Source organism: Passer domesticus, chromosome 5, assembly GCF_036417665.1.
Source record: "Passer domesticus isolate bPasDom1 chromosome 5, bPasDom1.hap1, whole genome shotgun sequence".
In the NCBI taxonomy this organism is placed as follows: domain Eukaryota; kingdom Metazoa; phylum Chordata; class Aves; order Passeriformes; family Passeridae; genus Passer; species Passer domesticus.
In genome coordinates, this window is record NC_087478.1 from 42556891 (window position 1) to 42579577 (window position 22687).

The 22687-nt window shown below is 42.9% G+C and overlaps 2 protein-coding genes across 12 annotated transcripts in view; one reads left to right on the forward strand and one right to left on the reverse strand.

Moving 5' to 3' along the window:
• The window catches only part of UBE2N (ubiquitin conjugating enzyme E2 N), a 52127-nt gene that overhangs the window by 12363 nt on the left and 17077 nt on the right, over positions 1-22687 (reverse strand). The window contains exon 1 of one of the 5 annotated variants that reach the window (XM_064419716.1): positions 6813-6952. The exons of the other annotated variants lie outside the window; for them this stretch is intronic. Coding sequence (XP_064275786.1) covers positions 6813-6842 — 30 coding nt within the window. The 5' untranslated portion in view covers positions 6843-6952. Of the gene's footprint in view, positions 1-6812; positions 6953-22687 lie in introns of those variants that run through there. 5 annotated transcript variants of the gene reach the window in all.
• MRPL42 (mitochondrial ribosomal protein L42) lies at positions 7043-22314 on the forward strand. 7 transcript variants are annotated; one of them, XM_064419717.1, is made up of 6 exons: positions 7043-7279; positions 16140-16290; positions 18059-18122; positions 19025-19109; positions 20802-20965; positions 22199-22314. In XM_064419717.1, the coding sequence occupies exons 1-6, from the start codon at positions 7169-7171 to the stop codon at positions 22242-22244; spliced, it is 621 nt and encodes a 206-aa protein (XP_064275787.1). In that variant the 5' UTR covers positions 7043-7168; the 3' UTR covers positions 22245-22314. The 7 variants fall into 7 exon arrangements, with proteins under 7 accessions (XP_064275787.1, XP_064275788.1, XP_064275789.1 ...); XM_064419718.1 differs by lacking the exon at positions 7043-7279 and adding an exon at positions 13006-13697; XM_064419719.1 differs by lacking the exon at positions 7043-7279 and adding an exon at positions 14626-14673.

Genomic DNA, 22687 nt, shown 5'->3' on the forward strand with positions numbered 1-22687 from the left:
TAAAGTGTAAAGCAAGGGTCAAACACCATAAATAGGAGGCTACACTTTGGTTCACAAAAGCCAGCCCCCACATGAATTCTCTTCCTTGCCATATGATTCCCAGGTGTCAGCATTCCACATGCCCCCTCTTCCTGGACTCATTACTGGCTAGTGTCTCTTGTACATTAATGCTTCTACCACCCTGCAGGTCCCCAGAATCCATCACTAGCCCCAACTGTATCCAACACCACCTCTCAAAAAAAAAGGCAAGAAAACACGTTCAAAGTGTCAACATGTCAAAGGCATCAGCTGTAAAAAAAAAAAAAAAAAGAATAAAACAGTTGTACAGCATTAACTAGTACTTGATATATAGACAGTTGCCCTGCAAACTGATACTACAGCTCTGCTAAGCACACTGTGAATGAACTCTGGATTGCTCACAATCCTCTCACACACTTCTGGCTCTCTAAATCCCATCACCACACAATTTTAACCACTGCAAAACCACTTGCAATGAGATGAGCACAAATGTATTCCAAGTAACAGTGCTTTCCCAGAAGAAAAAAAAAACCAACAAAAACAACCAGAATCTATCCACTCTTGGAAAAAGACCTTGTAGCAAGCAGTAACATGAAGAGGGGCATTCTAAGGTCAGCAGCACCACCCCCGAGAATGACCTCATTCTCAAATTTTCCACAGCAGATTACAGGATTTTGGAACTGCAAATCTGAGATCCTATGCAAATTCCTAAAGGATTATCTATGTGATAGCACAGATAGAGCTCTTCATGGTGAATCTCCAGCTATTGTAAAGTAAGGCATAACTGAATTCACTGAGCTAAGAGTGTAAACCATTCCTGCAGTTATACTGATGGAGCACATTTGTACTGGAGGCTTGCATTCACATACAGTGCAGTCAACAGTCAGAGTGTGGTTAATGCAAACAGGAATTCATACTGAGCTTCTGTCCAAAGGCTATCTACGCTGGGTTTGCATGGCAAGGGTCTGGTAGTGGGGTGGGCCCACTGAGATGCTTCTGTCAGAAGCTGCTGGAAGTTTCTCCCATGCCCAACAGAGCCAGTGGCAGCCAGCCCCAAGACAGACCTGCCCCTGGCCAAGGCTGAGCCCATCAGCAGTGGTGGTAGCACCTCTGAGGTAACAGATTTAAGAAAGGGAAAAAAACCCACAACCTGGGCAGCAGCGGACAAAGAAAAAAGATTATGTGAGAACAACCCTGCAGCCACCAAGGCCAGTACAGAAGTAGAGGGAAGAGGTGGTCCAGGTGTGGGGACAGAGATTCCCCTGCAGCCCACAGTGACACAGGCTGTCTCCCTGCAGCCCATGGATGACTCCCTGCTGGAGCACCTGGATGCACCCACAGGAGGCTGTGACCCCATGGGAAGCCTACAGAAGAGAAAGCTCCTGGCAGGTCCTGGTGAGAGAGAAGCCCATGCTGGAGCAGGTTTGCTGGCACAACGTGTGATCCATGTGGTGTGAACTTGTAACCCACACTGAAGCAGTCTGTTCCTGGAGACTGCACCCTGTGGAAGGGACCCACAGTGAAGGAGTTCGTCAAGACTGCAGCCTGTGGGAAGGACTCATGTTGGAGAAGTTCATGGAGGGACCCCACGCTGGAGCAGACAGTACAGAGAGTTCTGCCCCTAAGGAGGAAGGAGCAACAGTGAAAACATGTGATGCACTGAACACAACTCCCACTTCCCATTCCCCTGCACTGCTGAGGGGTGGGAGAGAGGAAAATCAGGAATGAAGTTGAGCCCAGGAAGAAGGGTGAGGTTGGGGGGAAGGTGTTTTAAGATTTAGGTTTCATTTCTTATTAACCCACTAGGATTTGATAGGTAATAAATTATAATAATTTCCCCAAGTCAAGTCTGTTCTGCCCACGACTGCAATGGGCAGGTGATCCCTCCCTGTGATTCTCCTGACCCAGGAACCTTTGGTTGTACTTTCTCTCCCCTGCTCAGATGAGGGGAGGGATAGAGCTGTGTCCAGCCAGGGTCAATCCACCACACCATCTATGGAAAAATTTGCAACTTGCTTCTCACTATGAATCCACCAGTCACAAGTAACAACAAAATAACACAAGTAACTACAAAAATGTGATTTTGTTTTGTACTATTACACAAAACTTGATGATTCTCTGAAAGTCAGGTAAACGTAACAGACACATACAGTATAACATAACTGCATGCAAAGCAATAAAAATCCATTGGTTTACTATAGGTTTGTGCTTTAAAATTGCTCAAGTATTACACAAGACGGTTCAAACAGGATTATTGCCTCTATCTGGGTTATCTGCTTGAGTTTTCCTCAGTTTTTATTCTACAGGCTCTACTGAAAGCTTCATTAAGGAAAAGATTGTGAAAAGCTACCAGTGTCCTCTGAAGTATCTGTTATTAAGACTCCACATTTTCTTTTTAGAACGTAACCTGACTAGACCTAACTGGAAGGTTTCCTTATCCTCGGGGCTGAGCCTTCTTCTCAGCTTCTCCCGACTACCTGCACAAAGCATCTGTCCTGCCAAGCTCCAGGCTCCCACTACCTGCCTGTACTCCTCCTGCTATCCCAGCCAGCCCAGAGCGCATCGGTCACCTGGCAAGAAGGCTCAGCGAAGGGTTGCAAAACAGCACACGCACTATCTTTCTACACTTGAGGGGAAGGGGGAGAGAGGAGCATGGAGAAGATGGTTTTAAGAAATGTACAAAAACACCTCTGAAAATTTGCAAAATTTTCACCCTTCTATCAAATTTTAAGTTATCCACAAGATTCAAATGGTATACAAAGTGCAAAAAGACATAACATTCTCTGACAAATGCTAAAGAACAGCATTCTTCAGAAGTAATGTTTTCTGTGCCTAACCAAAGAAATACAAAATACCACAAAAAGGTATTAGGTTTAGCTCAAGTCTTTTTTTTTTTTTTTTTTTTTTACTCAGGAAATAAAGTGGTCAGACATGTCACAGAAATCAAAAAGTAGCAGTGACTTAAATTTTCATGTGGGGACAGAAGTCCATGCCTCAAAAATTCACAGCTTTCAAGGAAAAGTAAGAAACTTCAAGTTGGCTGCCAGTAACACTTTTAAAGAACGTCTAGAAAGTTCCAGTTGCTGAATAAATACCTGATTTATATTAGGAAAAAACCTCAAATATATGTCTGATTATACCGACCTCTACTATAGAATGCTCTAAGTGCCTAGCATCACACACACCAAGAAAATCTCCATAAAACCTCCCAGAAATTTTACATTTTGAAGCAGCATTTGTAGCTAGCAATCCAAGAGTTCCCAGAGTTTAAAAAAATACAGCAAGCAGGAGTTCACTGCAGATAATAAAAATAGCTTCACACAGTAAATAGCAAGGAATGTGCATCTCAGACAACACCACAGTATCGTGCAGGGGAGGAAATCAAAGCCTCTGTAATTTAACACTGATAAATTCATTAGAAAAAAAAATCTGAAGTAGCCTCAGCTACTCCTTCAGATGGTTACTTCATGATCGGAGCAGCTGCAGTGATTGTAACAGAAGCACTAATAACAACTGGCTACAGTCAACTTAGAGACCTGTGCACCAAATCATGAATGATGAGATCACTGCAGCAATGAAAACAGCAGGGGAAAAACTTTAAAAGATGATATGGGGCAATATTACCCATTCCATTCACATACTCTGACTGCACTTGACACAGCAATGAGGTGGATTGAATGTCAGCCAAGAAAAAAATTCAGATGCAATTCAATTCCTTACTCGACTGGAGGTACGTGACTTTGCAACATGGGCAAGAATTGATGGAATAAGTGCTTGAAAGTAAAAGTCACTGGGCTTATTTATTGTCTGTTGCAAAGGCTCACCTTTTAATACTGGAAATAGTCACTTTTTGGAAAGAAGTTTACAGCATAAAAACCACACAGCTATGTAAATGCGCCAATAACACATTTTCATTTTATCTTACATTAATAGGTTTTTCTGTCAAGAAGATTCTCATAGGACCCCTGGTGTTGAACTGCTGAAGAAAATAAAAACACCTCTATTCAAAAGACTCAAGGTCTTCCAATTCTGATTATGTCTTTAAAGATTCAAAACCACCTGAACCAATGCCTTCTACTCAACATTTGTGATGTGCTAACAGTCACAATTCTAAAGCAAGTCATCTTTTGAATGTACAGACCATTCCCACACACACTTAAATAAAGTCCATTTCTAAGTAATCTGAGGACAGCAAATTGGAAATAATTCTCTATCTTCTGCAAGAACTGCTTTACAATACCCATACTGTCACCTTTTCATTGAACTTGAAGAGAGTATTGGAAACATAAACAGAGCTCTTGCCACTGCAAGGAAAGCTCCTGCTCTCTCCTGGGCTGGGTGACAGTCTGCATAGCAAAGACGCAGGCTGAGGAGCACAGGGCTGCAAGTCAACCTGAGAGCCCGGCCATCTGCCAGCAGTCGCTCAAGACAGGGAATGCCAACTGCATTCGGAGCGGCCAGCCAGGCTCAGGACTTCATTTCAGCCCAAGTACGCTCTCCTAGCCCCAGGCAGCCATCGAGGGTCTCTCCTGGATGACAACACAAGGGGTGCATGTGGCAAAAAGGGAGAAGGTCTTTTCCTAAAAGTAACCTATGCCATTTATTTATAATGAAATTTATTGCTGCTCATAGCTTGAAGATTTAATTTTCTTTACTGAAGTTATTTTACCATTACTCAGCTCTTTCCTATCTCTCTCTTCCATTTCCTTTCCTGATCTTTTCAATTCTCACTAGCAACTGAGTTCACTCCCTCCCCTCCCTCTAAGGCATCCAGAATAGGAAATTTAACAATGAGTCAAAATTGGCATGACAATTCTCACTCAAGACTCTGAAAGACTTAAGCAGGCATATTTCTGGGTCTGCATCTCTGCAGCTGTGATATTTCAAGACATGACTCTGCACATTTTTGAGGCTGTAGTAACTAGTCAGACTCAAGTCCTAGATCATACACACATGTGGCAACCTAAGGCATGCACAGCACAGGAGCTGAAGAGCTGATCACCTAACACAGCCAAGCTAAGATTTAGTAACTCTAGACTGGCTGCAGACAACTTCCAATGCATACATGGAAATACCCAATCCACCATATGTCTAAGGGGGATCCTTCATAGAAAATCTGGAATTTCTAGGACTCTCTTTAGCCCTCCACTTCTCTTCTCCAGGAGGAAAAGAAACAGTCCCACATCATCACACATTTTTGAAGTGAGTTTTGTAAATTGTGCCAACGTTTTTTCCTAGAAAAGCACGAAGAAAACAAAAGTACCAAGAACAAAATTTATGCACCAGCATAGAGAGGTGCACTTCTCAGTTGTATTCTGGGGACGTGTCAAGAGCAACGAAAATTTAACACAGACACCAGCCTCATGACTGAGCTCTTACTGCAACTCTGTGATAAATACCAGTTCCACTGTATTATGAATCACTGCTCCCTATCACACCTGAAATACATTCAGATTAGCATGCTGTGCACTCAGGCAGCTGGATAGGTGTCAAAATCTGTAAGATTGGTCTTCTTTATTTTTACTACTTACAATTCTGAGCACTAATCGTAGCTTAGTTCTGTTTCACAGAAGATAAGGCTACAGAAGGCTACTTCTGCCTTATTTTACCTCATTATCAGTATCACCTATTTTCTTAGGCAAAATAGTCGTATTTCTTTTTATCCACTATTTAACACTTTCTAAATTAATTTATTTACAATAGTTGCCAACCAACAGAACATCCATTTACTTGCAACAAGCTATGATGATGCTATCATTTCCTGTGAGGGCTAACGAACCTACTGGAATCACTTAATTACTTTTGTAAAGAGAATGATCACCCATTCGAGGGCTTCATTTCGCACCATTACAAATCGAGTAGGAGACAGCAGCGCGGCAAGAACAACTACATGAGCTACATGTCCGAGCTATGCTTTCATAGCTTGCAAGACAGCTACCTGTATCTCCAGTAAGTGACTCCAAATTACTCAAGTCTTCAGCTGGAACTGAATTCGGAGGATCTGCTGAAAGTACCCCAAAGTTAAGAGCCCTTGCAAGGCTGGGCAAATCAAAGTCGGAACGTGATACCGAAGGGCCAGCACGACACCTTAACAGGGGAAGGGCCGACAGCTCCGGGCAAGCGCAGCAGTAACCGGGCTGTCCCAGCGCGCACGCCGGTGCCGGTGTCCCGCCGCCCGCACAGCCGTGGCCCAGGTTTAGTGCTCGCTGTGCCGGTCCCTCACCGCACAGCAGCAAGGCGAGCACGGCGCCGCCGCCGCCCTCCCCCGGCCCAAGCACGCCGAGAGCTGTGCCGGGAAGCCGGGGCCTGGCGGAAGCCCCCCGTGAGGAGCCGCAGGGCGGGCAAAATCACAGGGGGGTGTGCCCCCTGCCTTGCGAGCTCCGGACCGAAGGCTGCGCGGATACCAGCGCTCGGCAGCACCGGGGGCCGCGGGGCGCCGCCGCCGCCCGAGCAATCCCCGCAAAGGGCGCGGGCCCGCGCCCGCCAGGAGGGCCCGGCCGCTCCCGCCGCCCGCGCACGCCGGCACAGCGCGCGGGGCCCCCGCGGCGGCGGCGGGAAGCGGCGCGGGCGGGACGGGACGGCACGGCACGGCAGCGAGGCGCCCGTCGCCCGGCAGGGGCGGGAGGAGGCCGGCGAGGCGGCCCTGCCCCAGCGCGGCCCTGCTCCCGGGCACCGGAAGCGGCGCCCGGCGCGGCGCGGCGCTGCCCTCCGCGCGGGAGCCCGGCCCGGCGCGCCCGGCGCTGCCGGCGGGGCACGGCGGAGCGGCGCGCGGCGGGCGGGGCGCGCGGCCGTACCTTGATGATCCTGCGGGGCAGCCCGGCCATCTTGTCTCGTCGGTGCAGGCTCGGGGCGCGCCTCCGCTCGGGGCGCGCGCACGGCCGGAAAGACCCGCGCCGCGCTTCCTGTGGCACCGCCCTGCGCGCGTGACGCCGGGAAATGTAGGATGAAGGGATCGGCGCGCGGGGGCGGCCCCGGCGCGGGCACGATGGAGACCTGGGCACGGGGCGTGCGCTGGCAGCGAGGAACGCCTGCCCGGCCCTGGCTTTTGGCTTCTGTGAGTGTCCCTAAAGCCGTCTCAAAGGTCCCTTAGAGCACCGGTACCTAAGAGACACAGAGCTACTGACAGAGCCTTCAAAGGGCCACAAAGGCGATGAGGGGTCTGGCACATCTCGAACGAGGAGAGACTGAGGGAGCTGGGCCTATTGAGTCTAGAGAGGAAAAGACAGAAGGGATCTCATCAATACATAAAAATATTTCAAAGGTAGGTATCAAGAGAATAGTGACAGACTATTTTCAGTGGTGCCCAGTAACAGGACAAAGAGCAAGGGCCATAAACTAAAACACAAGAAGTTTCGTCTCAACATGAGGAGGAACTTCTCGAGGCTGAGGGTGGCAGAGACTGGAAGGGGCTGCCCGAGGAGGGTGTGGATTCTCCCTCTCTGGAGACATTCCAAACCCACCTGGACATGTTCCTGTGTCACCTGCTCCTGGTGACCTTGCCTTGGCAGGGAGGTTGGAAATAGGATCTTCCACCCCTAACAATTCTGTGATCTTTGTCTTAGTAACACCTGGATAGCGAGCCTCCTTTTTCAGCAGAAAGAGGAATATCGTAAACGTTGGAGTATAATCACTGCATAAGCATACTAGGACAGCTGCATAGTAACATCTAAGAATGTGCATCATTATTTATGGGAAACAAAAGCACAGAAAAATGAACTAATTCCCCATAGCTTTCTCAGCAGGCCAGCAGCACAGCCAGGAATAGCACCCTATGTACGTATAATTCCCTGTCAAATGTTTTCTTCCGGTTTAAAACAGGACATAATTTCTGTGTACTCTGGTAAAAAGTAAAGTTCTCTGGCAATGGCAAATCCAGGAGAAAGACTCCATGACTCCAACACTTATTTAGATACCAAAGCATCTTCACTGGCCCATACCCTCAAGACAAAAGTAATTGGAAAATCATGTATTTTGTTACAGTGCATGCTGAATTGTTTCTCTTTGTTTCTGTCTTCACCCCTTTTTGTTTTTTCTCTTTTACACTTCTCCCAGAATATTGTCCATTAGAGGACTGGCATATATGGAAGAAAAAATGGGCCAAAAGTTTCTTGAAGGTCTGTGTGATGCAACGACAGAGTGAAACACGGTTGGCTCCAATAAATGCTCATCAGTGTTGAATTCAGTGGCCCCTTTCAAGTGTTGTAGACCAGGAATCTTGCTTCAGTCAGAAACTGCAGCAAGTTAATCTGGCTTATTATGTTTTGACAGCTTTTGTTGCACAACAAGTGGTCTGTCACATCCTGGGAGTTTTCATTATACATCTCCTAGCTTCTTTTATGAAAGGGCTTTTGAAGTCCACTTGATCAGGAGATGGCAGTGAACAAAAACATTGATTTCTGTTGTCCTGTGTACAAAGATTTAGATTGTTCCCCTAAGCCATTTTAGCTCCCAGAAGGATTGCTGCAGAGATCCCTGAGTATCCCTGAGTATTGGGCTGGAAAAGCCATCCAAACTGGCTACTCCAGAATACCAGCTGTAGACTGTCACCTGTAGTCCCCATTCAAATGGGCATTCATTCCTACAGCCCAGCTCCACCAAGGCCTGCCTCCACAGTGGTTACTGAGTGTGTAGTTTCATGTCAAGGGCACACCACTTTTTATTTGCATGGCTGTTCAGAGGGCTACTGCCCTCCTCCTCTGCCACACTGCTGTTCCCTCAGCTCACACCATGATCTCAGCTAAGAAGAGCTGATCAAAAGCACAAATGGTTCCTGGGTGAGCTGCTGTGAACCACGGGCACACAGTTGTACAGGTGAGGCATAAACAAGGACAGGAACCCGTGCCTGAGGGTGTGAGAAAAGGACAGTCTATAGTTCTCTGTTTTAGGGGTAGTGTGAAACCACATACTTGAGGTTAAGTTAGACCTAAACATCTGAGTCAATCTCTTAAAAAGAGGGCTTCTTTCTTCCCTTTCCCATCTCACTCCTCCCTTCCTTCCTTACACATGGCATTTTCCCCGCTGTTCATTCTGAGCTGATGCAATACACTAACTTGGCAGAAAAACAGCCATTCAGTCTAGGCCTCTGCTGGACTGGTGAACTGGTTTGTCTTACAGTGGGGTCTGGCAAGCCCCAGACAACAAGAGGTAATGGAAATGGGAGTGAAATTGTACCTATAGTATCCATGAGTAATTAACTCAGCTTTGGATGCCCCTCAGCCCTTTGGAGAAGCTGCAGGCAGCACTGAGGTCCTGCTCCCCTTCCCTGCCCTGTAGTCCTGATCCACTCTTGTTATTGGTATCTATCTACTGGGGTAGAGGGGGTTGTTGTTGGGTTGGTTTTTTTTTTGCTAAGTTACCCTTCTGACCAGCTCCCTGAGGCATCAGAGCTGGCACAAGAGAAGCAGCAGGAAGCAGAGTGGGATGGTGCAGGTGTAGGACCATCCCTTCCCACAGCAGTGACCTGTTCTGTTGGCTGAGCCAGTCTCGTCCCACTGCACCACTGCAAACGCCGGGATGGAGAGAGAGCACAGTGCTCTCCCCCAAATCTGTGATTATCACACCACTGCCAGCATTACAGTGGCCCTAAGAACAAAGTTAGGCAACCACCTTATTCATCAACAAAGTGTTCTATAATGCTCCTATAGGCAAGGAAGGTGAAGAAGTAATTGCAATTAGGCAATTAATACACCCAGAACAATTCAATACAGCTGCTGACCATCTTCCTGTGACAGCTTCTGGTGTCATCAAATTACCATCGAATTACTCACTGAGTGGTGCATCCAGGCCAGCTGAGCCTGTGGCTGACTAATCTTATTTCCTCCTCCTAGCCCTCTTTGCAATCTTATAGAAGTTTTACTGTAATTACAACTCTCTTTCAAACCCAGATTCTTTATTTTTGCATAAAAGCATTTCTATATTTTGCCAAGTATTGTAGAAAATCTGTTCTACAGCAAAAACCAGATGTATGTATGTACACATACAGAATGAATATTCACAGTAATATCCAAATTTTATATTAAAAATGTTCAGTAAATCCCAGAGTAATTTCACAAGAGTTGCTATGATGCCTGTGTACAAAAGGGGAAACTAAGGCACAGAAGTGCAGTGTTTTTCATTTGGCAGTAATTTTAAGTGTCATTGGACAATTTCAGAATTATCTGAACTGGCAGGACTGGGTGAAACTGTACTGAGAGAAGAAAAAAGGCCCACCAGTTATATGTTTTACCAACTTAGAACATCAAAATGGAGTGCTATGAGTAGGAGCCTTCATTGTAGCAAATAATTTTTGATTTTTTTTTCATTAAGGGGCTGCTTGAATAAAGACAATATTGTTTCCTTGAACTATGGTAATCAACAGGAACACAAATTATTTAGGCTGCATATGACTGCTGAGGCACTGTAGTTTTGTCACCTGTTATTTACAGTTTCAGCTTCCTCCTTATCAGTAACAGGATGGACCAGTGATGAGATGGTGTAAGATATGCTAAAGAATAAAGAGGGCCTACTGACATAAGCCTTGATGTTTACTCTGGGTGTATGACTTAAAACAGAAATCTGTCTGTCGACAACATAACTTGAGAAAACTTTAGAATTAAGATCATAACTAAACTACAGTGTCTCATTAGAAATTTGATTTCTACATTTATAGGATAATCTCATAGAAATTAAGATACAGCATTCCAGGAGCAGAGATCTGTCCATCCCCATTGTTAAGACACAACCTTTGCAATGAAACACATTCATCCATTCACAAATTCAGGTCAACTTCTAGGTATGATTGTGTCATACCTTGCCAGTTTAAAAGGAAATAAAGGAAGCCAAATGCTTATTCCTAGGAATATTTTGAAACATTGGTTTCTATTAAAACAATAAATGTGTATTATATTCAGTTTGCCAATGATCTAACCTGAATGATTTTCCTAAGAAACAATTTCCTAAATATGCCACTGCAGCAAAAGAGCTAGAACAGCCAGGTCCTAATTTTCCATTTCTCAGAAGGGCTCTGTGTGTGTGTGTGTATGCAACTGCTGACACAAAACCCATGCCAGTGCAGATGATATCACTGATTTATAAATTTGTTCTTCTAAAACAGAGCCAACCAACATAGTCCTGCCCTCATCACTACATAGCGTTTGCAGCCTGACTACAGCTCAGCCATCTGATCAGCTGGAGCATTTCCTGGAGAAGTTTGTAATTGACTGTTGGAGTAAGAGCAGGTTGGTGGTTTATCTTCAGTAAGAGAGCAACCTAGAAACAACACTTTCCAGGTTTCCAGAGACATGAAGTCCCAGAGGTCTGGAACTCAGCAGTAGTGCCTCCATAGTATCTCCAGAGGTAAAGGAAAGAGCAGTCTTCCTGCTGAGCGAATACAGACGGAGCGACTCCCCTCTTTGCTGACTACAAGCTGCTGAGGCAGGCAAGGGCCTTGGCAGTTATTAATAACCCCATCTCCAGACATGCTGGAGAAGTGTGTAGTCACGCTTCTGAGCTGTCCTTAAGCAATTCCCATCTCCCTTTGGAAAGCTGTAATCTGTCAGAACATGCTGCTAAGAATACACTTGCAGAACATTATGCGTCAGGGAGGGGGTAGACCTCATCTACTATCTCCTAAAAATCTTTTTATAGAAACCACCTAAAAATAGCCTGGAAGCCTAACAGGGTATGTGGTTCAGCTTTTAAAAAATAAAAAGAAAAGTTCTGTGGTACCTTCAATTGCAGCTTCTCAGAACTAGGATTTAAGTTACAAGATTTGTCATTACAGGGATGTTCTAAAAGCACACATTGCCAGAATAAAATCCTTACAGAAAAAAAGTATGTCATTGAAAACAAGCAGTACAGACTGTAGCTTCAAATTAAAGCTTTTGTTGATCTTTACAATCTCATTAATGAATTAGCTTCATAGCCATTAACAACTCAATGCCACCGGCCTATAATATCCCAGCATTAGGAGACTTTTGGTCACATTCATCAGGAACATTAGAAACTGCACTTTTTCAAACTTGTGTCTGAGGAGAGCACACGTACCTGCAAGTACGTGTCTGTATGCAGTCCTCAGGAGGTACAAATGGCACTGAAGAGTGAAAATTGTCTTTATTAAAGCAAATAAATTTATGTAGGAAACAGTAATGTAGGAGTACCACAGAAGTCTTATATTGTAATCATGACTAGTATACTCAAGCATATCAAGTTTTAGTATTTTGTATTGGGAGGCAATCTCTTAAGGGGCTAGGGAGGTTTTTAATTTTTTTTTAGAAGTTGCAGCTCCATATAGAGAAGATTTTAGAAAGTGTCTTGCACTGGAAAAAGAAACAGGTGACATTTACAGTGGTCTTCTGTTGTGAAGGGAGTTGATTTCGAGTTTTTGTCTTCTGCATGGGTGAAAAATGTCCTTTTGAGAAAGCAGCTAAGAATGAGAGTTGTCAACCATGGTCATCATCATCCCTGAGTTTAGGCAATCTTTTAAAGAAGCTATGACAATTAAGTTATAAGCATCTTTGAGAAAATTCAGAGAAGCCTTAATTTTACTTAGTATTTCCTAGGAAGGAAATGAAGACCTAATGTACTTGTCAGAGGTTCACACACAAACACTCACAAGTAGCACACATTGCATTTAAATACAGGTGTGTCACACTGCAGCTGACCAGGAGAAAGTCAAGAATCCTGAGCAGTTTCCACATTGTCACAAATTGCTCCTGAAAACACTGACTTTTAAATAACTCTGTTTACCCCCACTATGCCTATGGACAAGATATTCCTGAAGCTCACTCTTTAAATGAAAATTCATTCCTTTCTTTTAATTTCCAGAGTGCACTTGTTTCAGACAATTTATTGCCATTTTATTTTTTCAGCACTCAGTCCTTGAGTTTAAAATCCTCAGAGTGTTTTATCTGTCCATCAGTAGAACCACTGTCTTGCTTGTATTGGACGATTGCTTCATTGTATAGGATGCTGCCCTCATCCTATACAGTACAAGGATTTCCTTGTGGGAATCATAAGCTAGTACACAGCAGAAAATACATAGAACTGTGTTGCTTCTGTTTGGTGCACGAGCCCAGATCAGATGCCTCTGTATCTGCACACAGAAACTTGCTGGAATTACAAAGTGAGTTGTCTCCACAAATCTGGAGGAGCTTTGTAGTGGAGCTGTGATTTCTCACCTTGGTTGCATCTCTCTAAGTAGTATGTAACACATTTGGGCCCATCTCTGCCCCCTTTTTCTATGGTGTAACGAATCTAATATTGCAGGGAGCCCCAAAATGGAGGTCTTCCATCTTCCTTCATATAGAAGAATACTCAAGAAGAAACCTTTGTCAGCACTACTGGGAGTGATCAACTCCTGACTACTGATTTCTGGCTATACTTCTGCTATACTGCTAGAAATTACCAGTGTAACTACAACTCTGCAACTACAGACCAAAGTTAAACATTGCTGAAACTGTGAGGCTTTCACTGATGACAACACGAAATTGCAGTGCCACACTCGATGACCAGAAAAGATGCAACCATTGGAAGCCTTCTGGAAGAGGTTGGAGCCTTTCAGGAGACACTAACCAAGAGTGTCCAAAAGGGTAATGCTGTGAATGCAGGAATGGAGACACAGTCTGCTGATGTGACTTAGAGGCTTTGTGGATGTGTAAATGCCTAAAGTGTTGGAGCCATTCCAGATACTAGAGCAGCAGGTCAGACAATTGATTTTTGTCTTTTCTTCTTGTCTTTTATCAATGTTGTGTAAACATAACCTTGTCTTTGAAACACTTTGTGACTCAGTCTATGAAAGAAGTACAGCAGATAGCCCCAGAGCAGCAGTGTGCCTGAGACATTCAGGTGAGTTTTCTGTATGCCTTGAATATTGGAAACGTGCAATTTCATCAACATAAAATCCACAGGCCTTCCCTGTGGAAGATTGTTACAGGTACTGTGAAGATCTGGCTGGCTGAACAGTGGAAGCTGCTGCAGCCACTGTGTAATTTAAGCTGGAAAGCAAGCAGACTATGCTTGCAAGCTTCTGAAATAACCAATAATGTTAGAGATGTCCCTTCGAATTATGGGACTGGAGGGAGTTATTTTGCAGCTAATATAAGACTGTGGCACGCTGGCACATTCCCAGGACCAGCAGGTGCACTGCTGCCTGTAGCGGGGGCGTTGTGCCCCCTCCCTCAGCTGAACAGCTGCTGCCAATGCTGAGGCTGCCTCCGTGCTCCACTGTGGGTTTGAGCTCCCCAGACTCTCCCAGCACGGGGACCGCCAGAGTGAGCAGTCGGTGTTTGACCCAGGGTCCCATGAGGAGCAGCTGGGGGTGTTTGGCCTGGAGGAGCCTCGGTGCCTCTTCATTCTCCACAACCACCTGAAAAGAGGTTGTAATAAGGTGGGGGTTGTGACAGTGTTGTCCACAGTGGCTAACTAATTCATTTATTACACACCAGGTAATGAATCTAGGTTCTTGTGGACAACAGCACAAGAGGAAGTGGCTGCAAGCCACGGAGGTTATGAGGAATTCCTCCACAGGAACGAGTGTTAAATGTTGGAACAGGTTCCCCAGAGAGGTGGTGGAGCATCACTGGAGGTGTTCAAGAAATGACCGGACATGGCGGTTACTGCCATGGCCTAGGTCTCAAGGTGTAGATGGGTCAAAGATTGGACTGGATGATTTCAGAGGTCTTTCCAACCTAACCGATTCCGTGAATATGTGTTTGTGTGTCCGCTTGCTTCCCGGACCGGCCAGGCACCGCTGCTCTTCCTGCAGCCATGTTATTACGAAGGGGCTGAGGGCTTGTCTCCGGTGCCGGAGCAGCGCTGAGGGCGGCGGGCGGAGGCGGTGCGGTGCCCGCACTACGAGTCCCGGCGTGCCGCGGGCCGAGCCGCCGCCGGAGCCGGAAGGGGCGCGGGCGCCGCTTCCGCCGCGGGGCCGGGCGGGGCCGGCAGTGCCCGCGGGGAGCGCCGGGCCGGGGACGGGAACGGGAACGGGGACCGGGACCGGGACCCTCTGCGTGCGTTCGGAGCGGCTGAGCCTGTGCGGCACGCTCGGCACTTTTATAACGGGTACGCTTGCGTGCTCTGACGGCGTAGTGGCTTTGTTCGTAGTGCCGGATATCTTCGTTAGTTCTAAGCCTCGGGTTCCGTGTTCCCGCGTGTCGCTGGCGCACGCGTTGGAGGTTCCTGGGCGCTGTCCCAGGAACGGGGCTGTTCCCGTTCCAACTGGAGCGGTCTCGCAGTGGGGCCGGGAACGGGCTGACCCCTGTCCTCGGACCGGGATCCGCCGCGTTCCTCGCGCCCTTTGTGGTAATGAGCTCCTGAGGGCAAGGTATGAGCAGCTCTGTAAGTGTTGGTGCTCCCCTGACTTCAGCAGCACTGGCACACATAAAGAGAATGCTCAATAATTATATGTCGAAATTGGAAAATGAACGTTTTTGGTGATCATCTGAAGCCCAAAATATGAAGTACTTTCAAAAGGTTCTTGTTTCTTTCTTTCTTTTTTTTTTTAATATGTATGTCTTTAAACTGTTTCCAATTACATTTTTTTTAGGTTTCATTATAAGTTTCTATTTAAAGCAATTTTTTTTTTCAATAGACAGTGAAAACATAAGGTGTCCTGCTTCTGTGAAATTTTGGGTAACATTTAAGGTATTCTAAATGGTGTTTCTGAGTTTTCAGGTGTATTGCTGAGATGGATGAAACTGATTAACTGCATTTGGAGAGTTTTTTAACTCCAGCAAATGTAGTTTATAAATATTCCTATTTTTGTACTGGTTGACGATATTTACTGTTATTATATATTTATTGTTAACAAGAAAAGCATATTTCATGAGTAGTTTTATGGAATGTGCAGAAGGAGGGATGCAAATTTTAGGTGGGTGAGTACCAGTAGAAAAGCCTGTGAGAAGGCACAGGCCTGGAAGCTTTTTTTTTAAAGCTGAACCTTCAAAGACTCTCTCTCAGTAAATAAAGTCTTGTGCTATTTTTGACTGTTAAGGAGACAGGTACCATTATCCTAAGTGATAAGGACTTCTGAACAATTGACAATGAAAAATTATGTTGCACTTTTTTTTTCCTTAAGATATTCAAGAAATTTAATTGTTAGTCTTTTGTATCCTGAATAGTTACGAAACTGGTTTCTTTCACAGGGTGTTCTGCAGAGAAAAAGTTCTTTGAGTTCCATCTTGTGCAGGACTGGTTTCCTCTCTGCTGTCACCATGGCAATGTCACTTAGAGCTGCATGGCCCAGCCTCCTTTGGATGCGTTCAGCTGCAACCTGTAAGCAGGTCCCACTGCAGAGTAAGTAGTGATGAAATTGTGGAAGTCCTATATTAAAATTTGTTCCTTGAGAACCTCTTTCCTGTACTGTTTAAAGTAATGGAAACATGGAAGTGATTTTTCTGTTTGAACAGAGAATCAAGTCTGTTAGTCTGTGCTGTGTTCTAATAGTAATCTAAAGGATATCTTTGTTTTTTTCTTTTTTTGTGCTTTTAAAACTTTCATGGTCCAAGTAGGGTGCTCCCCAAATTTATTGATTAGCTTGTAAATACTACCCTCTTACCACTGATTATCATTGAAGATTTAAATTGATTTTTTCAGATTTAGAAAAGTGGTGAGAAAAGGCTACAGTAAAATCTCATTACTTAACATAAACAGAGAAGAAGTAGAAACAGGCAGTACTATTTCTTAGATTTTTGTCCATGTTTTAGATGTCAATAGAAAGACATAGAGAATATAGTAAAGGTGGTAGAAAAGACAGTAATGGAGAAAATAGAATAGAGATGTTACATTTTAGAGAGAAGTGGGCAAGGAAGGAAAGAAATTTTAGGAAGACATACAAACAAGCTGCAGTTTACTAGAACTCAACTCCTTAATAACTAAGAACAGTTCAATTAGAAGAACTGAAGAGTGGAAGTGCTAACAGTAATTCTGAATTTGAGAGTTTGCATCTAAAATATTTCTGAGAGGACAATAGCTACACAAAATTTTCTTCTTGGCTTTTTCAGCCTTTGCAGTCTTGACAATGAATCCTCTCTCCCTGTTGTAGGAGTAGCCATGAAGAATCCTACTTGTATTAAAAGATTGTCTAAATAAAATAATGTCAGATAAAGTTGAAACCTTTTTATAACTTGACAGAAAGCTCAGAATATGTGAAGACTTGTTTCTTGTGATCATAATTGTGTTCTTAAAGTGTAGTTGTTGAAAAAGCTTTACAGGACACAGAAACTTCCACGTGGATTCGTCTCAGGTTGTGGCAATAAAGGAAGGGGGTTCTCAGTGGAAGTCACCTCCATCCCTGCCCTGGGCCTACATGCCTGCGTTGTTGTGGAAAGCAGTGCCTACAGGATGATGCCTGTGTGAGGGGCTAGGGAACACCTTGTATTAGGTGTGTTTGGACTCTGTGACCTTTAAAGTCTTTTCCAACCTAAACTGTTCTATGATTCTATTAAAAAATAGGAATCAAACCATGGAGAAGGGACTTTGAGTGGTCTGTGATCCAAGCTCCTGCTCAAAGCAGGGTCAGCTCTGCAGTCATATCGGGTTGCTCAGGGCTGGCTGGGTCTTTGAAATCTCCAAGGACAGAGAACTCACAAACCTGCCTGAGTCTGAATATCCCTGGCTGGCTGTCCTCATGATGAAAACATTTCTCTACATATCCAGTCAGAGCCCCTCCTTTTGATTTTTATAATAAATATTGCTATGAATGAAATTACACCCTTCCCTCTAAGTCCTAAGGTTCTTTACTTATATAAAGGATATTTCCTAATGGTGAATTCGGTAGGTGTGTTGTTCATATAGTGATTTCACTCAGGAAAACAATACATCTAGGAAGGTAAGTATAGGTCATAGCTGCCTGGATACTGTGTTTTTTTGATTACACTGCTAGAAAGCTGTGTACTAAAAATGAACTTCTTTTTAGAAAGTATTCGCATTATGTTAATCTAAAAGTGAATATGATTATAATCCCTGATTAAGACTCAATGAAAATTGAAAATGTAAACATTGTTAATTGGGCACAGCTCTTCTTGTTTCCACATTAGAGTTCTTTACTTGGGTTTTATTGCAGATGGAGCTGTGTATCATGCTTGCCATAAATCTACATACTCAGTTCTCCCTGAAGACTACAACTGGTATGTAAACATGCTTTGATGTGTGGCCTTTTCATGTAATGTTCCAGGGCTACTTTCTCTCTCTGACCTGAAGTCATCATATAATATATCAAACACATCTATTACCAGTATTGGATATATGTAATAATATCAGCTAAAGTACTGTCTCTGATAGTAATAATTGTGAAGTTAATGTTTCAATGTAATGAAAAGTCATGCAGGACTCATGCTAAACATGTTGATGATTGCCAGTACCCCTACAGTTTTGTTTGTGGAAGAACAAAATTAAAGTAGTAATTTCCATTGATGCTTGTTGTTAAGACAAAAGGTGCAGGTGTTTTTGTGCTACTGCATGGGAAACCTGTGTAGAAATGGGAAAAGATGATACAAATATAGTGAGAAACACTGAATTCATGACACCACAGTTTTAGGAAGCTAAATGTGCCATGGGAAGGGGAAGGAAGGTGAGAAAAGTTACATTCTCACAATGAAACTCTCAGTAGAACTTCTTGTCCAGCATTTTTTACGTAACAGAAAAGTTAGAACCCCAAACAGAGCTTTGTTTCCTGTTATTTCATTACAGATGCCATACATCTCATAAAGCCATGCTGTCCTAGAGATCATTATCCCCGTCTGTTTAGATTTTTATATGCAACTATTTTGTGTGTTTAGGATTTTTTTTCCAACTCATATTTTCAGCTATTTTAATAATTTATTTTAGCCCTTTTTTTCTTCTTCATCGAAAAAGGAAGATGACTGAGGAAACAAAAACTGAGGTTTGGATCAAATATTTATGACCCTTATTTTATAGAAGATTATTAATGATTCATAAATGCAGGGTCACATCCGGTTTTCTCTGGGACATGGGCTGCTCAGCTGTTCAGTACTTGTGAAAGTTATGAGGTTTTTTTTTATTTTGATAGCAAAGTGGAACTTGCAGTGACTTCCGATTCGAAGACAATTGTCTGCTACCACCCTTCGCTTGAGATTCCATACGAGCATACAAAAGTATGTCCAAGTGTGCACATTTATATTTCTTACTCTTGTAAAGGCATTTAGTAATTCATAGGTTTGAGTCTTTAGAGCATCTTTTTAAATTTGAAATACTTTTTAGTATGTGATCAGCACATCTGTGAAGTAAATGACTGACGAATATAGCTGCTGCCACAAGGAGAAATTTACTCTTGGTTGAATTGAGGGAAGGTTACAGAGTGAGAAAGGTATCACAGCATACAGAAGCTTTAGTAGAATTAAAGAAGGTACTAAAACACTTGTGCACTACAGAGAAAATAGTGTCTGTTTACATGGGTACTACTCAGAGAGGATGATTGGAATGCAGGTTATGGTTCACATGTCCTACTGCACAAGAGAATACAGAGAAATACTGCTGCTACTGTTTTCAACTTGAACTTTAAGTTCCATTCAGCACTGAGTTCATAAAAGCCACAAAGAACTTTAAATATTGATTTTTATCTATCAGTAGTACTTTCAATGTGTTTACATTGATGAAAATAAATCTAGTGTTGTGGTTTAACACCTAGATAAATTTTTCTAGTGTACACTTGTTTGAATTTCCAGTTCTCACGTGCTAGTAAAATACCCAGCTGGCAGCTGTGTTGCTAAAGTACCCAGTGTGAAAATTCTCCATTGAAACCTAAGCCATTTTAGCACTTTTTGCCTTCAAATTACATAGCAGTATTTTTAAATCTGTCAGTTGCACATACCTCAAGAAAAACAGGTGTAAAAGGCTAAAATAAGGGAAAATACATATAATAGTAGTAGTAGTTATGTTCCCAATTGAAAACAAACAACTTGGTTTTACCTGTTGCATAAAAAATTAGAAGTGACATTCTTCTCAAAGGTACATGTCCTGTAAAAGATTTTTAGCAATAATGGTTGTGGTTGTGTTCGAGGGTCTCCAGGATGAGAATCTTGACTCCATGTTTCAGAAGGCTGATTTATTATATTATAAATAATATTATTTATTAAAGTATATTAAAATGCTATACTAAAACTATACTAAAAAGAATAGAGAGAAAGGATCCATCAGAAAGCTAGAAAGGAATAGAACGGAATGAATAATAAAAACCCGTGACTCAGAGAGTCGGACACATTTGGACCATGGTTGGTCATTAAGTAGAAACAGTTCACATGGACCAATCAATGATGCACCTGTTGGTAAACAACCTCTAGACCATATTCCACAGCCATCAGTTAATTGTTTACATTTCTTTTCTGAGGCTTCTCAGCTAGAATAGGACAAAAATCGTAGCAAATGATTTTCATAAAATATCACAGTGACAGATGATGGTTGCTGTGAATAAAATTCTGACTGGGAATGGTTTGGATACTTTTGTGTTAGTGGAACTGAAGCTGATGATTCAGCTAGTGAATTGCGAGATTGAGATCTGCAACAAGGACTACAGGAATGCTGGTTTTAGGGGTAGGGTCATCAGCTGTAGAACCTAAGGTAAATAGGTGTGGCTGGACATATCTGCTCCACGGTGGTGTGGTTTCATTTGGGGGGGGAAGGTGGGGACAATAAACAGCCAGTGCAATTGCAGGAGTTTTTCTGTATTTTTTTTGTTCCGGCTGTTAGATAGCATTACAGATTACTTCTATGTAGCTTGGCTTTTTTACTTTCTCAATTAAATTAAACAAGGAGAAACAGGACATACAAATACATTACTGTTTTGCTAGCCCATACCACGGCCAGATCCAGTGAATAATAAAGAAGAAAACCTTGATCAAGTCTTAAAATCCAGATTGGATGAAAAAGAGCTAAGGAACAGTAGAGGTCCTACAATTGAAGAGCTCAGCAAAATGTTTTATACAACAAAACATCGATGGTATCCTGTGGGACAGTAAGTGTTTTCAATTTGTCTGTTCTCTTGGAAGTAAAGGGAAATACAGGAATAATGTAATGACCAGGTTCAACCTAGGATGAGTCATGTCAGACAAGATGCCTCTAGCATTTGGGCTGCTACATAAAATTTTCAATGCAGTGTTGGATAAGTGGAAGACTGTATTTAATGAGGGTTTTTTTAAACACTGCTCCTTTGATAGACTTTGCCACTTCTTTTCTGTAAAATATGTGACAGTGTAGAAATTTCTCATACATCCAGTTAGCTACTGCTTTGAGTAATTTACTAAGTTCCATACCAGAATCTAATATGTAAAATACCCTCAATGGACATAACCAAATACAGCTTGGAAACATGCATTGCCTATTCCTTAGCAACCTCAATGGGATGATTCTCAGAACTTAACAGTAGAGGTTTTTAATTTGGAAAGGTGAAAAGTGCTCTTTGGTGTGCCCTGTATTCAGAAATGGAGGAGAGGTGCACATATACATGATTGAGCTTAAAGAAGAACTCTGGGCATTCAGGTATACTAATGTAAACAAGCAGCATTCTGGTGTGTGTTACACCCTTCCACTCCATGTTACATCATCATTTGATAGCTGCTAATTTTATAGCTATGGAAACATTATACAGGCAAATTTTGTTGTTGTTGTTGTCGTCCATAGAAAACTTTTTAATTAAGGTGCTTTCGGAGTAGATATAAGGAATGGAAAGATAGGACTTTTATGACCAAAGGGTAGCTGTCACTTTGATGAAGATCAGACAGGATCTGCCTTGTTTAGCATGCATAATTATGAGGAAAGTATGGTTCATTATTTGTTCAGAATAATTTGGTTTTTAGTTTTTCTGCAAAATATTACACTATTTAACATACAGTCTGGCACAGCTCCTTTGAACATCTTTGTTCTGTAGCAATCATTTTAGCCAAAGGCAAGTCTGACCATGTAATAAAATTAACTTCACACAAAGGTTTAAGAATAAACAGCAGCCTTGTGCCTATTCAGCTCTAGAACTGATTGGATTATTGCGTGCTTGTAGCAGATGTAGCAATAGAAATGAGTAGCATTATGTAACTCCACAAACAACAGAGATGACATCTAATGAGTGGTGATGGATTGTGCTCATGTATCTTGTATTTCACTTCCTTGTGTAACCTCAGATGGGGGCAGAAATACCAAAAAAATAAAGGCTGTCCACAGCTTGCACTCACTGCAACGTTTTTTTTTCTTTTAGGTATCATAGAAGACGCAAGAATCCTAATCCTCCTAAAGACCGATAGCAAAGAGAACTTCTTGTTCATCAGGACTTTGCTGTTAATTTTGATTGGAAATAAAAGTTACAGAAGGTGACATGTTTGGCTGTAATAGAACATGCTTAACTTGATTTGACTGTTATTTTCTACTAAAAGCAGCTAAACAACACTGACAAAACAGAGTCAGTGAAGGCAGGTGTGCATTCCTGGTCAGCAAATGGACTAGTCTTAGATCAGGATGTAACAGGGATGGGGTGCTCTGATTAAATTCAAGAGGTCAGAGGCTTATCATTGGTCAAGTGAATCCATACAAGTCTTGTGTCAAAATGGGAAGTCTAGAAATGGATGTGTTAGGGTTGGGTGATTTTGAGTGGGATGTTTTGTTTTTTTTTTTCTTTTAAGAATCTAGTAAGGTGAGCTTGAATATTGAAGTATTAATGAAATATTTATAAAAAATATTACATGAGGTA

Coding starts and splice junctions, on each gene's coding strand:
- MRPL42 (XM_064419717.1), top strand. CDS start 7,169: ATGAGGGGTCTGGCACATCTCGAACGAGGAGAGACTGAGGGAGCTGGG. Junction 19,110..20,801: donor TTCCATACGAGCATACAAAA/GTATGTCCAAGT, acceptor CTGTTTTGCTAG/CCCATACCACGGCCAGATCC. Junction 20,966..22,198: donor CGATGGTATCCTGTGGGACA/GTAAGTGTTTTC, acceptor TTTTTCTTTTAG/GTATCATAGAAGACGCAAGA.